General features: G+C 43.7%; 1 protein-coding gene across 3 annotated transcripts in view; it reads right to left on the bottom strand.

Annotated features, from left to right (window-relative positions):
- Positions 1-2,151: 2,151 nt before the first annotated feature.
- The window catches only part of LOC147019008 (uncharacterized), a 160,028-nt gene continuing 147,752 nt past the window's right edge, over positions 2,152-14,427 (bottom strand). For all 3 annotated transcript variants that reach the window (XR_015062611.1, XM_085899149.1, XM_085899148.1), the window contains exons 2-3: positions 9,135-9,213; positions 2,152-8,384 (exon numbers count right to left, since the gene is read on the bottom strand). Coding sequence is in view for 2 of the 3 variants with exons in the window: in XM_085899149.1 (XP_085755275.1) it covers positions 8,162-8,384; positions 9,135-9,213 (302 nt within the window). In the remaining variant the exon portion in view is untranslated. The remainder of the gene's footprint in view (positions 8,385-9,134; positions 9,214-14,427) is intronic.

Below are 14,427 nucleotides of genomic sequence, written 5' to 3'. Positions count from 1 at the left end.
GGATATCATCACAAACATTATTCTTTATAAACAGCTCCGTGTGACGGGTGGAAAAAAATTTGGCTCGGTAATTTAGAGAACGCGTTAATACTGCAAACGGCTTGGAAATCGGGTGTTATTTCACAACTCGCTCAGAATGATGGAGCACAACACAAACCACTCACTCATGGTGATGGAGCATGAACCACTTGCTCAGGGTGACGGAGCATGAACCACTCGCTCAGGGTGACGGAGCATGAACCACTCGCTCAGGATGACAGAGTACGAACCACTCACTCAGGGTGACGGAGCACGAACCACTCCCTCATGGTGACAGAGCACAAACCATTCGCTCAGGGTGACGGAGTACGAACCACTCGCTCAGGGTGATGGAGCACGAACCACTCAGGGTGACGGAGCAGGAACTACTTGCTCAGGGTGACGGAGCATGAACCACTTACTTAGGGCAATGGAGCATGAACCACTCGCTCAGGGTGATGGAGCACGAGCCACTTGCTCAGTGCGACGGAGTACGAACCACTCGCTCAGGGTAACAGAGCACTAACCACTCGCTCAGGGTGACGGCACACAAACCACTCGCTCAGTGCGACGGAACACGAACCACTCACTCAGGGTGACAAAACACGAACCGCTCACTCAAGGTGATGGAGCACGAACTGCTCGCTCAGGGTGAGGGAGCACGAACCGATCACTCAGGGTGACGGAGCACGAACCACTCGCTCAGTGCGACGGAGCACGAACCACTCGCTCTGAATGACGTGGCATGGCAAAAGCGTCCGCAGAGAGTGAACGGTTCACTCAGAATGACGTCATGCGGTACCGCTATCAACAATGGGTGCTTGGTAAGTGGCTTAAGCATTCATGCAAGCACCAAATTAAATGGTGATTAGAAACAGTTGGCCAGTCTTTCGCTGCATACCATCAAGGATACCTTTAACTTTAAAGCCAGTCTTCACCGTGCATGCAACAGTTAATGAAATAAAATTAATTCGTTCAAAAATTGATTATCCACAAAAGAGTTGCTGCTTAATGCCGAACAACCCTGGGAATATTGCAAAGTTCAATCGCCCGTAAAATAAACATTCCGAAAAATCCATTATTTTGCCTGCTCATCGGTGCACGTGTTGTGCAGTACGTTGGTTCGGGGTCCACGGAAACGCTATAACTTTTTTGTGAAATGTCCGTTTCTCACCAGATTTGCTTTGATTACCTGTAGAGCACCTCGCGAAACTTCCGAAAATATAGACACAAATCTGGCAGACACTATGGATAGGCATTCCCTCTGAGGGACAGGGAGTGAGTTCTTGCAGTAAATGCATTAAATCATAGAGATCAATGAAGCTGGTTAATTTTGTTACATTCCTGAATTTTTTGTGTTTCCAATATAATTGTCCAAACAGCAGAAAAAGATAAGTTTCACGCTTTGGAAATTTCACAGTTTTTGGTGTATGTATGGCAGAGGGAACATTGCCTTGCTTGCTTAAAGTAAATAGGTGTATCGGCTTAGTTTTAAGACTCGTTATTTCGTTAAATTAACAGATTTCACAACAGATTTTGACACTTATTTAGTCCAGATGATATCCGATCCTCAAAAGCCAAATAATATTTCGACGATATACTTTAATTAGTCTGTAAGAGTAGATCATTGAAAATCGTTTCACATAATGCAAAGAAATCGCTCCAAGTTCCTAATTTGAAAACTATAGAACTTACAAAAGTGATGTATGCAGTGATTCGTCCCAATGCTGAACAGGCATTCAAAAGAATGCATGAAATTGTATAGCCTAATGAATCTGGGTCCCTAAAATAAACATTGCAGAAAATCCACCATTTTACCTGCTCGTCTGTGCACGTGTCATCAGTTTGAAGCCCGCGCAAATGTTTTCACTTTTTTTTTCAATGTCTGTTTTTCACCAGATTTGCTTTGATTTCCTGAAGAGCGCATCACAAAACCTCCGAAAATATAGACACAGATCTTGCAAATGCTTTAGATAGGCAGGCCCTCTGGGGGGCAGGGAGTGAGTTCGTGCAGTGAATGCATTAAATCATCGAGCTCAATGAAGCTGGTTAATTTTGTTACGTCCCTAAATTATTTGTTTGCTCAATATATTTCTCCAAACAGGAGAAAAAGATAAGTTTAATGCATTGGAAATTACACATTTTATTGTCAATGTATGGAGGTGACATAGCCTTGCTTGCTTAAAGTAAATCGGTATATCGGCTTAGTTATAAGACTCGTTATTTCTTTAAATTATCAGATTTCACAACAGATTTCGATACTTATCTATTCCACACGATATTCGATCCTAAAAAGTGAAATATTATTTTGATGATAGACTTTAATCAGTCGTTGAGAGTAGATCGTGTAAAATCATCTCATGTAATGCATGAAATCGCTCCAAGCTCCTAATTGGAAAACTTGTAGGACTTACAAAAGCGATGTACACAACGATTCGTCGCAATGATGAACAGGCATTCGATATGGGTGAGGAAAGTGGAAAATAAACTTTATTGTGAAGAAAACGTTGTGGCCTGTTGCAAGTCAAGGTGAGGTTGAGCAGGCCAAAAAACAAGGCAGCTTCAGACCCGAGTGAAGTTACCCAGGAAACGCCTTGAGACCGCAGACAGTGAGGTGGCCGAGGATAGCCTGATGAAGGATATAATTAAATAAGGCCGTTAATTATCTTCAAAAGGAGTGTTTTAATTAACCCAAACACCCAATTTTCACTCTTGCACTTCCTTGGAATTTTCTTCGTCTGCACGCAAAGTTTCAGGCTACTAGGTTTTGTGGTTTTGAAGTTATGGAGGAGACACACCCACTGATACACACACACACACACACACACACACACACACACACACACACACACACACACACACACACACACACACACACACACACACACACTGCCTTTTATTAGCATATAGATTATCGGTAAAGTTAAAATACTGAATGCTGATGTAGGTGATGTCACTTTCCCCATGATCCCTGGTGCGCCATTTTTAAGGGCAAGCGAGAGCGTTAATAGATACCGTTGGCTTGCAAAGACAATATGCTGTTTAAGAAGTCGAAAAAGTTCAGATTATTTATGTTAATTCAATGGAACTGATCATTAAAGCCAGATTTTTTGATAAAACTCGCTTGGTTGGGCCATGATGATGCCGATGAAGTAATTACAAAATGTCATCATGTCGTGGTATATTTCTTATCATCATATCACATCAGGTTCGGGATAGTCGGTCGCATCGTTTAGTTATCTCAGTATGCTCATCAGGATTGAGTACAACTTGACTTTTTACAACTAGTTCTGCACATACTGGATGTCAAACACTCTTCACTTATGGCAAATAACCCGCGTGATGTCATCAAATTTGAATGTAAAATGTATATTCATCCTCCGCCTATGTCTTGCCTCATGCATATTCATGTTTTGCCTCATGCATATACATGTTTTGCCTCATGCATATTCATGTTTTCCCTCATGCATATTTGTGTTCCGCCAATGTCTTCCCTCAATACATATTCATGTTTTGCTTCAAGCTTATTTATGCTCCACCCATGTGTCACGTCATCCCATCTGTCTGGCGGGATGTGTGGTTGTATCTGGAAAAGGCATGGTTTTAACTGTCGCACTTTTGGGTGTTTTTAATAAAGAAAAAGTGGTTTCATCCCCTGCAAGTGTTGGTTAAACTGCCTGGAGCATTCTTCGTTCAGGAATTGGGACACGTAGGCCATTCAAGGATAAGCTGCATTTCACAAGTTTGACTCGCTTTGTTTCTGAAAACCAGTAAACGCGCTCGAGTATTGTCAAAACCCGTATTGCCTGGGAAATACGATCAATTTTAAAAACGTAATGTTTCCCTTCAATCCCACTCGAAAAGATGGACACAGACTGATAGACCTGGGGGTCATGTTGCTGTGTTCAGTTACCAAGTTTCTTATAGAGTGCTTGCCAAGTGGCTTAAGCACTCAAGCAAGCACTTCATTGGAAACCATTGATAAGGAATGGCTGGTTTGACAAGCACTAGCTCGCTGCTTGGTAATGACACACACACTCACAAACACACACACACACACTACAAATCCCCTCAAGATATATTTACGAATTTGTACACATATCAAGCAAGTGGTGAACTGGTGCCTTTTGATATTTTCTAATTGATAGGTCACATGGTTTGGCAGCCATGTTGAATTCAAGAAAAATATTAAATAATGTTTTCTCTGGAATCACATAACCTAACGAAGTGAACATTTGCAATTATCATCTTCCATCATGACTGCATACATAGTAAAAATTATGACGTCACAAGTCACATGGTTTGGTGGCCATCTTGGATAGAAAAACACACCTCATCCGATTAACACGAAACTTCACACACGTATTCCACTGGAGGATTGGAGGCAGAATGTAAATTTATGATGTCATAGGTCACATGGTTCGTCAGCCATCTTGGATTGAAAATTAATACATTTAAAAAATTTTCTTCTCCAGAACGGCTGGACAGATTAAGGCAAAATTTCACATACACTTTCCCCAAGACATCCTTTCAGAAGTTTGTTAATTTATAATTGATAGGTCACATGGTTTGGCGGCCATATTGAATTCACCCTAAAACCTTCAAACATCTTCCTCTCCAGAACGGCTGCTCAGATCAAGGGGAAACTTTACATACATATTGCACACGCTTAGCGAATATAAGTTTGTGAATCCTCATTTACTATGGCGGGGGATATCGAAGACTTTGTCTTCAACGGATGCTAGTTATTATTCTTCCGCCGACAATTTTCGGGTTTTTTCGCTTTAAAATTCATTTTCTTGGCAACAGTTAGTGCAATCGACACGAAATTTTCACTGTAGTATGTACCCTTTTTCGTAGAATATTTAATTGATAATTATGACGTCATAGATTACCTGGAATGGGCACCATCTTTGAAAAACCAAAAAACTTTGGACTTCTGTATCTCTGAAACTGCACAATGGAAAAAAATTGAAATTTAGCACATGGCAAGAATTCCCCATGGGGAAGAAGTGTGATTTTTCGTGACATCCCGGTGAAAACTTCAACACATAGAACGCTGCATCCGAAAATTTGAAATTTCTTTCGCGTCATCAATGCAACAACTCACGGAAGAAAAACAAAAATTATGTCGTCGCTCATGTGGTTTGGCAGCCATATTGTTTAGAATTTTTTTTTTTAAACCTTCTCCAGAACAGCTGGAAAGATTGAGGCTAAACTTTACACGTATGTTCCCCAAGACATGTTTATACGAGTTTGTTAATTTCTAATTGAAGTCACATGGTTTGGTGGCCATATTGAATTTACCATAAAACCTTCAAAATTCTTCTTCTCCAGAACTGTTGGTCAGATCGAGGGGAAAATTCACACACATGTTCTCAAGACTATGGGATATACCGTAACTTTGTTAATGAATAATTGCTTGGTCACATGGTTTGGCAGCCATATTGGATTGAAGAAAAATATTAAATAATGTTTCTTGGGAATCACTTATCCTATCGAAGCAAAACTTTCCAACTATCATCCAACACCATTACAGTGTAAAGCGCAAAAATTATAACATCATAAATCATGTGGTTTGGTGGCCATCTTGGAGAGAAAAATGCAACTTATCCGATTAACATGAAACTTAATAAGCGTGATCCCCTTCCCAATTAGAGGCAGAATAGATATTTATCATGTAATAGGTCATGTGGTTTGTCAGCTATATTGGATTGAAAATTTTAAAACCCTCTTTTCTGAAACAGCTGAACAGATTGAGGCAAAAGTTTACAGATATGATAGTCTATACATGACGAACAAAAAGTTCCCAACACTTTTTGATGTCTGTCACGTGGTTTGGCATTGAAGGAAAAATATAAAATAATGTTTACTCTGAAACTGCTGCATCAATCAAAATGAAACTTCACAATTATGATATAGCAGACATAGGGAATGTACGTTTTAAATTTTAACACGATTGGCAACATGGTTGGGCAGCGATATTCAATTGACGTAAAATATTAAATAATGTTTTCTCTGGAACCGCTTTATCAGTCAACGTCAAACTTCATAGTTATGATCGAGTAGAAATGGGGAATGTTTGTTTTAAATTTCATCCCGATCGGCCACAAGCTCTGGCAGCCAGAATTATTTAATTATTTGAATCTGAGAACTTGGATTTTTTTTTTGGATAAGGCTCACTTGGCTGCGCCCGCATGCATTTGAGGGTACAGGAGTAGCAATTCAATCGATACTGATGATGGCCCCAGGAAAAAGGGTCAACTGTGTACATAAATAGATGGAACGTGACCTGTTCCTCAGTCCACAACGTGTGAATCCACGTCGCAGAGAAACGTGTGGAGGCTCATTAGACTCAGGGGAATCTCGCTTTACCCTCTGCACCTATGGAGTCCACATTTATTGCTTTGTGTTCAGGTTATTCAAACACCAATTCAATTGATACCGACTGCATTCAGGAAAAATGGCTAACTGCTTACGTAATAAATAGATTGAATGCGGCGTGTTACTCGGTCCATAACGCATCAATCCCACATAGTCGAGAGAGGTGTGGGGGGCTTCATGTTATTCAGGGAGTTCTGCTTTACCCTGTGAACCCATGGTGAAATGTACTACTTCGTGTTCAGGTTATTTGAGCACCAATTCAATTGATACCAACTATGTATTGAGGAAAAATGGTAACAGCGTATGTAATAAATAAATTTAACACGGCGTGTTACTCAGTCCAAGATTTGTCAATCCCGTATTGTATCAAAGCCGGACGTCTTGGTACCCGGTCAACACTGCCAGCAGTTATAAAGTGGCAGTTCGAGTGCCAAATTGTTATTGTTATAGATTGCAGATGTTGAAGACTGCTTGACAAATATGCCCCCCTTTCGCTTGGGGGGCGATGGACGTGGTAGAATACTGTCAGTCCACCTTTGAAATGTGAAAAAACAAATTTAACATCATGAACATTGGAGAGAAAGGGAGAGTGAGGGAGAATGCAACAGCGAACGATAGAGCGTTAGTGAACGCGTGAGCATTTGCAAATGCATGAGTGAGGAAAAGGAGGAGATGGAGAGAATGATTGCATGATTGTTTGATTGATTTTTCTTTTTGACGTTTCAGCCATTGTTGTGGGATCAGCAATATCTGCTTTATCGCCTGAATGTCAAATGGCATTATGAGGGCTCGGCGTGCATTGCTGTCCATCAGATGTCTTTTTGCATCTTTGATGTGTTCAAAGCTTCGAGATAATGAAACAAAATGATGCCACTTTGGAACCCTTGAGCATTTTTACAAAAATGCATTATTACGTGCAAATAAGTATTCACCATTAAATAAAATTCAACAATATTTTATGTTTGGGAGGAAGCATCAAAACAATATCATTAATCTTTTTATTAGATAATCTATACTCATAAATGACAGTGTGTGTGCATCTCCTTAATAACTCCAAAACCATGAAACCTCGCAGCCTGAAACTTTGCTTGCACACGAAGGGAACTCCAAAGAAGTGCACGAGTGAAAATTGGGTGTTTGGGTCAATTAAAACACTCCTTTTGAAGATAATTAACAGCCTTATTTTATTATATCTTTTATCAGGCACATCCTCGGCCACCGCTCCCTATGGGGTCTTAAGGCGTATCCTGGGTTATCTCGCTGGGGTCTGAAGCCACCATGTTTTTTGGCCTGCTCAACATTCCTAGGCTCCTGAGTTCAAATCCCACTCAGATGTTGAATTAATACCAGGTGGGGTTAACCCTGCCTGTTATCCTTCTGAGGTCGGCAAAAATTAGTGCCGGCATGCTGGTATACTGTATCGGAGTGGCAACCCATCCAGGATTGTGCCCAATAGCCAAGGAGACTGCTTAAGCAGCACCAACGCTCTGCACTGAGTGTGGTCCCAATCTCCCCTCCTCCTCTATGCCTCTGGCATTTTTCCCAATAATGTCCCTTCCTTTTGGTAGTTTTCCACATGGCAATACAAATGGCCTTTTCTCTGCCCCTGGCATTTTCCAAAGAAAGGAACGGTATCTCTGTATTACAATCGGGATTGCACGTTTCAGCCAGTTTTCTTCCAGAATTAGAGCACCTGAAAAACTGATATTTTTTCCAAAGTCCACTTTTATGGTGTCCATAATTTTTGCTATGTTCCTAATTATGTGGCTCCGGGTAACTTCAAAGTCTCGACCAGTGTCCCATTTTTGGACACACGCTTGTTATCCATTTTATCCTGCAGCAACCTCTCGAGTTGTTTTTGCACCTTTCCAGGGCTCAACATTGGCTTTCTCACTGCATCTCCTGGGGCTGGCGTCTCAGCGACTGTGAACTCCAGCTTCTGCAAAGCACAGGCACCATCCCCTCTGTTCACTGCGCCAGTACTGTATAGCAAAACAGGGATACCACTCACCACTAAGGTAACATCTCAGAGACCACCCTCGTCAACACCAAAACTTAATTCAATCAACGAATGATGATTACAAACAAAAGTTATCAGTTTTAATACTTGCTGAGAATGGCAGGTTGCCTTGGATAGACAAGCGCTGCACAGACAGAGAAGTCTTAAGTTCTGATCCTCTGAGTTAACAGAATAATCTGATGGTTCCAAATACACCATTATAGAAAATAAAATAACTTCAGCGAATTTCTCAGCAATTCCTGAAGCGAGAGCCGCATCTTGCCTTTTTGGGGTCCACGAGTGCCGGTGAAAACTGATGTTTGACAGACAATAACGGACCCACAAAGGCAAGATATGGCTGCCTCAGACGTGGAAGTTCACAAAGTTGAATTTGCTGCTTAATGGTGAATTTTCCAGAAAAAAAAGTGCCAAATTAAATATTCATGAATATACTGTATAATTTGCAGTTAAGAAATTTGAACTTGACATCAGGTGCAGTGGGACACCAAAGATGAGCACAGCACTGACTCGTGGAACAAACATCCCAAGCACAAACAGCCGCAAGTCCAGTGAGGTCAGTCCAGCAATGTGGAAATGGTGCAGTTTGTTATCTTTGTGAAGCAGAAGTAGAAAATGTATTATTTTGTAGGTCACGATGAAGATGGAGGGGGGAAAGTGAGGAGGCGGGGGGGGGGGTAGGTGAAGAGTGGGTAACAAGAAAGGAGGTCCTTACCATGTTCTTGCGTAGCAGGTGGAAGATGTCAGACAGCAGGATTGCAACATTTTTGGAGGGTAACAGTGTCTTGAAGCTTCTGTAAGAGCACATGGGGGAGGCATAAGATGAAGTCAAGGATAGACTGCTTTAGGGATCCCAAAGGAAATTCAGCTTGATTAATCAAATAAACAAGCCAAGTGCAGTGAGAATGGGGCAGACGGTGAGGTCCTCCTCAGACTTTCACAGCAGTAAACAATGGAGCGACAATGGCTCCATAATGTGTGCAAGTAGCCATCGCAATCAATTTTGTCTCATTCGCAAAGCAAAAATGTTCGCAATTAAATATCTTCAAGGTTAATGTTTTTGTCAAAAAAAAAAAAATGTTGGTACAAAACAACGTCAAATATCCAGACTTGACAATTCCATATGAAGCCATGGCATGAAAACCCATGATACGTTCGGGTATTTATCCATCAAAGGACATCAATCTACTTCAATCGCTATTAGACATTACAGTGGAGATCAAGTTGAAATAAAACCAACTAATGATCATTCTAAATACACGTGGATGAAACAAAAACGTTGGAGAGGGTGGTAACACAAACTTGCACCAGAAAATTTTCATTAACACAAAAGGAATAATAACTAGTCGATCATGTGGTTGAAGTTTTGTGTTATCTCTTGAGTACTTCTGGAGAAGATTTTTAAATGTTTTGATTTTGAATCCAACAAATTTAATTTTCTCGACAAGTGGCTGAGTGGATTACCCTCGATAATTTTCAGATAAGGATTTTGATTCAACCAAGGCCTAAAAAAAAATGTTGAGTTTCCGGTAACCCGACCAGGTGAGGTTGACCCTGCCTGTCATCCTTCCGAGGTCGGCAAAATGAGGGCCAGCTTGATGGTAATCTTGTGTCAGAGTAGTGACCCGTCCAGGATTGTACCCACAAGCCAAGGAGACTGTTTAGGCTGTGTCTGAGTGGCGACCCATCCAGGATTGCACCCACAAGCCAAGGAGACTGTTTAGGCTGTGTCAGAGTGGCGATCCATCTAGGATTGCACCCACAAGCCAAGGAGACTGTTTAGGCTGTGTCAGAGTGGCGACCCATCCAGGATTGTACCCACAAGCCAAGGAGACTGTTTAGGCTGTGTCTGAGTGGCGACCCATCCAGGATTGTACCCACAAGCCAAGGAGACTGTTTAGGCTGTGTCAGAGTGGCGACCCGTCCAGGATTGTCCCCACAAGCCAAGGAGACTGTTTCGGCTGTGTCTGAGTGGCGACCCATCTAGGATTGTACCCACGAGCCAAGAACACTGTTTAGGATGTGTCAGAGTGGCGACCCATCCACGATTGTACCCACTAGCCAAGGAGACTTTAGGCTGTGTCTGAGTGGCGACCCGTCCAGGATTGTACCCACAAGCCAAGGAGACTGTTTAGGCTGTGTCAGAGTGGCGACCCATCCAGGATTGCACCCACAAGCCAAGGAGACTGTTTAGCCTGTATCAGAGTGGCGATCCATCTAGGATTGCACCCACAAGCCAAGGAGACTGTTTAGGCTGTGTCAGAGTGGCGACCCATCCAGGATTGTACACACAAGCCAAGGAGAGTGTTTAGGCTGCGTCTGAGTGTCGACCCATCCAGGATTGCACCCACAAGCCAAGGAGACTGTTTAGGCTGTGTCAGAATGGCGACCGGTCCAGCATTGCACCCACAAGCCAAGGAGACTGTTTAGGCTGTGTCAGAGTGGTGACCCGTCCAGGATTGTCCCCACAAGCCAAGGAGACTGTTTCGGCTGTGTCTGAGTGGCGACCCATCTAGGATTGTACCCATGAGCCAAGGAGACTGTTTAGGCTGTGTCAGAGTGGCGACCCATCCAGGATTGCACCCACAAGCCAAGGAGACTGTTTAGCCTGTATCAGAGTGGCGACCCATCTAGGATTGCACCCACAAGCCAAGGAGACTGTTTAGGCTGTGTCAGAGTGGCGACCCATCCAGGATTGCACCCACAAGCCAAGGAGACTGTTTAGCCTGTATCAGAGTGGCGACCCATCTAGGATTGCACCCACAAGCCAAGGAGACTGTTTAGGCTGTGCCAGAGTGGCGACCCATCCAGGATTGTACCCACAAGCCAAGGAGACTGTTTAGGCTGCGTCTGAGTGGCAACCCATCCAGGATTGCACCCACAAGCCAAGGAGACTGTTTAGGCTGTGTCAGAGTGGCGACCCGTCCAGGATTGCACCCACAAGCCAAGGAGACTGTTTAGCCTGTATCAGAGTGGCGATCCATCTAGGATTGCACCCACAAGCCAAGGAGACTGTTTAGGCTGTGTCAGAGTGGCGACCCATCCAGGATTGCACCCACAAGCCAAGGAGACTGTTTAGGCTGTGTCAGAGTGGCGACCCATCCAGGATTGTCCCCACAAGCCAAGGAGACTGTTTCGGCTGTGTCTGAGTGGCGACCCATCGAGGATTGTACCCACGAGCCAAGGAGACTGTTTCGGCTGTGTCAGAGTGGCGACCCATCCAGGATTGCACCCACAAGCCAAGGAGACTGTTTAGCCTGTATCAGAGTGGCGACCCATCTAGGATTGCACCCACAAGCCAAGGAGACTGTTTAGGCTGTGTCAGAGTGGCGACCCATCCAGGATTGCACCCACAAGCCAAGGAGACTGTTTAGCCTGTATCAGAGTGGCGACCCATCTAGGATTGCACCCACAAGCCAAAGAGACTGTTTAGGCTGTGTCAGAGTGGCGACCCATCCAGGATTGTACCCACAAGCCAAGGAGACTGTTTAGGCTGTGTCTGAGTGGCGACCCATCCAGGATTGTACCCACTAGCCAAGGAGACTGTTTAGGCTGTGTCAGAGTGGCGACCCATCCAGGATTGTACCCACTAGCCAAGGAGACTGTTTAGGTTGTGTCAGAGTGGCGACCCATCTAGGATTGTACCCACGAGCCAAGGAGACTGTTTAGGATGTGTCAGAGTGGCGACCCGTCCACGATTGTACCTACTAGCCAAGGAGACTGTTTAGGTTGTGTCAGAGTGGTGACCCATCCAGGATTGTACCCACTAGCCAAGGAGACTGTTTAGGTTGTGTCAGAGTGGCGACCCATCCAGGATTGTACCCACTAGCCAAGGAGACTTTAGGCTGTGTCTGAGTGGTGATCCATCCAGGGTTGTACCCACTAGCCAAAAGACTACTGAAGCAGCACCAACGTTCTGCACAGAGTATGGTCGCAATGGATGGATGGAAGGATGGATGGATGGACCTACCCCAACAATTCCTGCCACGCCCAATTTTTTTTTTGGGTGTGTGAGGGCCGATTTCCAAGCAGCCATTTTATGTCCGCTGTTCATGGCATTACTCTGTAGCATTGTTCACTGCAGTGGTCTCATCAGAGAAAATCAGCGGCTGTTTATTTCAGTTAAGGGGTTGGAATGTTTTATCAACATTTAAGAAACATTACACAACCCACCTGGGACACATCAATGGTGTCTTATTCAAAATCGGAAAATGGTCCCTGGATAGACATTCCTGACTTTGATCGAAGTCACGGCTGCTGTGCAGACATTTGGTTTTCATTTTTTTTCATTTAAAGTGCCGATGTGGTCACCAAGACACACAAGATGTCCGAGCCATGAGGTCTGCATTTGATATACTTATGTTTGGTGAAAAAAGGCTACCACCAAAAAAACCAAAACTAAAAGGTGTGGTGTGAAGAAGAAAATTAAGAAGATGCTTGTTTTGAACATTGGTCTCAAATCGAAAACGAAGTGTAAATATTCGTTCTGGATATTTCAAAATACAGAACTGAATTTCGAGAAAATTATTTCAAGCCAGTTTTGTGACAAAGTAAGAAAAATTACAACATCTGATCATTATCTCAGTTTCGTGTGTGCCTTTAATGGACGGTACTGTGCTTTGTTGGGGGAAGGGTTAAGGATAGGCCTGTTTATACCCTGCAAACAGTACAGATTTTATTTTATACCACGAAATGCCACCTGTCGCATTGCTAAAAGGAATACAGGGGAGGAGGGGCGTTGGAGGAGATTATGGGGATGGGAGGAGAGGAGGGGGAGCAGGGGAAGTGGGGAGGTGGGGAAGCAGGAATGAGGGAGAAAAAAAGAGAGAGAGAGAGAGAGAGAGAGAGAGAGAGAGAGAGAGAGAGAGAGAGAGAGAGAGAGAGAGAGAGAGAGAGAGAGAGAGAGAGGGAGAATGGGGGAGAGAGGAGGGGGAGAAGAGGAGGTGGTATCCGGTGGCAGGAGGGGGTGGTTGGGAGTGTATAACATTTGCTATGTTGCCAGTTTATGCAGATTAATTTTAAAGAGTATTGGTGGGGGTGGGGAACAGGTTAAAGTTTCTTATTTTGAAGAGTATAAACTTCATGGATGTCCCCAAAGGGTGTAATGTAGGATTTTTGTCAACTGGAAAGGGTCTAATATCTGAATATATAAGATTTTCAGGGATGATGAATGGGAGATTAGTTTTCTTCAATTACTTCAAACACCACATGGCCAAATGTATGTGGACACCTGCTTGTCCAACATCTCATTCCAAAATCATGGGCATTGATATGGAGTTGGTTCCCCCCTTTGCTGCTATAACAGCCTACACACTTCTGGAAAGACTTTTCACTCGATGTTGGAAGTCATTTGCTTCCATTCAACCACAAGAGCATTCGTGAGGTCGGGCACCAAGGTTGCGCGATTAGGTCTGGCTCACAGTCGGCATTCCAATTCATCCCAAAGGTGTTCGATGGGGTTGAGGTCAGGGCTCTGTGCAGACCAGTCAAGTTCTTCCACACCGATCTCGACAAACCATTTCTGTGTTGACCTCGCTTAATGCATGGGGGCATTGTCATACTCATTCAGAAAAGGGCCCTTCCCCAAACTGTTGCCACAAAGTTGGAAGCACTGATTCGTCTAGAATGTCATTGTTTGCTGTAGCATTAAGATTTCCCTTTACTGGAATTGAAGGGTTTAGGCCAAACCATGAAAAACAGCCTCAGACCATTATTCCTCCTCCACCAAACTTTACAGTTGGCACTGTGCATTTGGGCAGGTAGTGTTCTCCTGGCATCCACCAAACCCAGATTCGTCCGTCGGACTGCCAGATGGTGAAGCGTGATTCAGCACTCCAGAGAACGTGTTTCCACTGCCCCAGAGTCCAATAGCGGTGAGCTTCACACCACTCTAGCCAACGCTTGGCTTTGCACCTGGTTATCTGAGGATTGTGTGTGGCTAAGCGGCCATGGAAACCCATTTCATGAAGCTCTCGACGAACAGTGCTTGTGCTGACGTTGCTTTGAGA

The sequence above is a fragment of the Eptatretus burgeri genome, chromosome 10 (genome assembly GCF_056783735.1).
Source record: "Eptatretus burgeri isolate ZD-2024b chromosome 10, Ebu_testis_v1, whole genome shotgun sequence".
In the NCBI taxonomy this organism is placed as follows: domain Eukaryota; kingdom Metazoa; phylum Chordata; class Myxini; order Myxiniformes; family Myxinidae; genus Eptatretus; species Eptatretus burgeri.
Note: the sequence above shows the minus strand (reverse complement) of the source record. Positions and strands in the feature narration are given on the sequence as shown.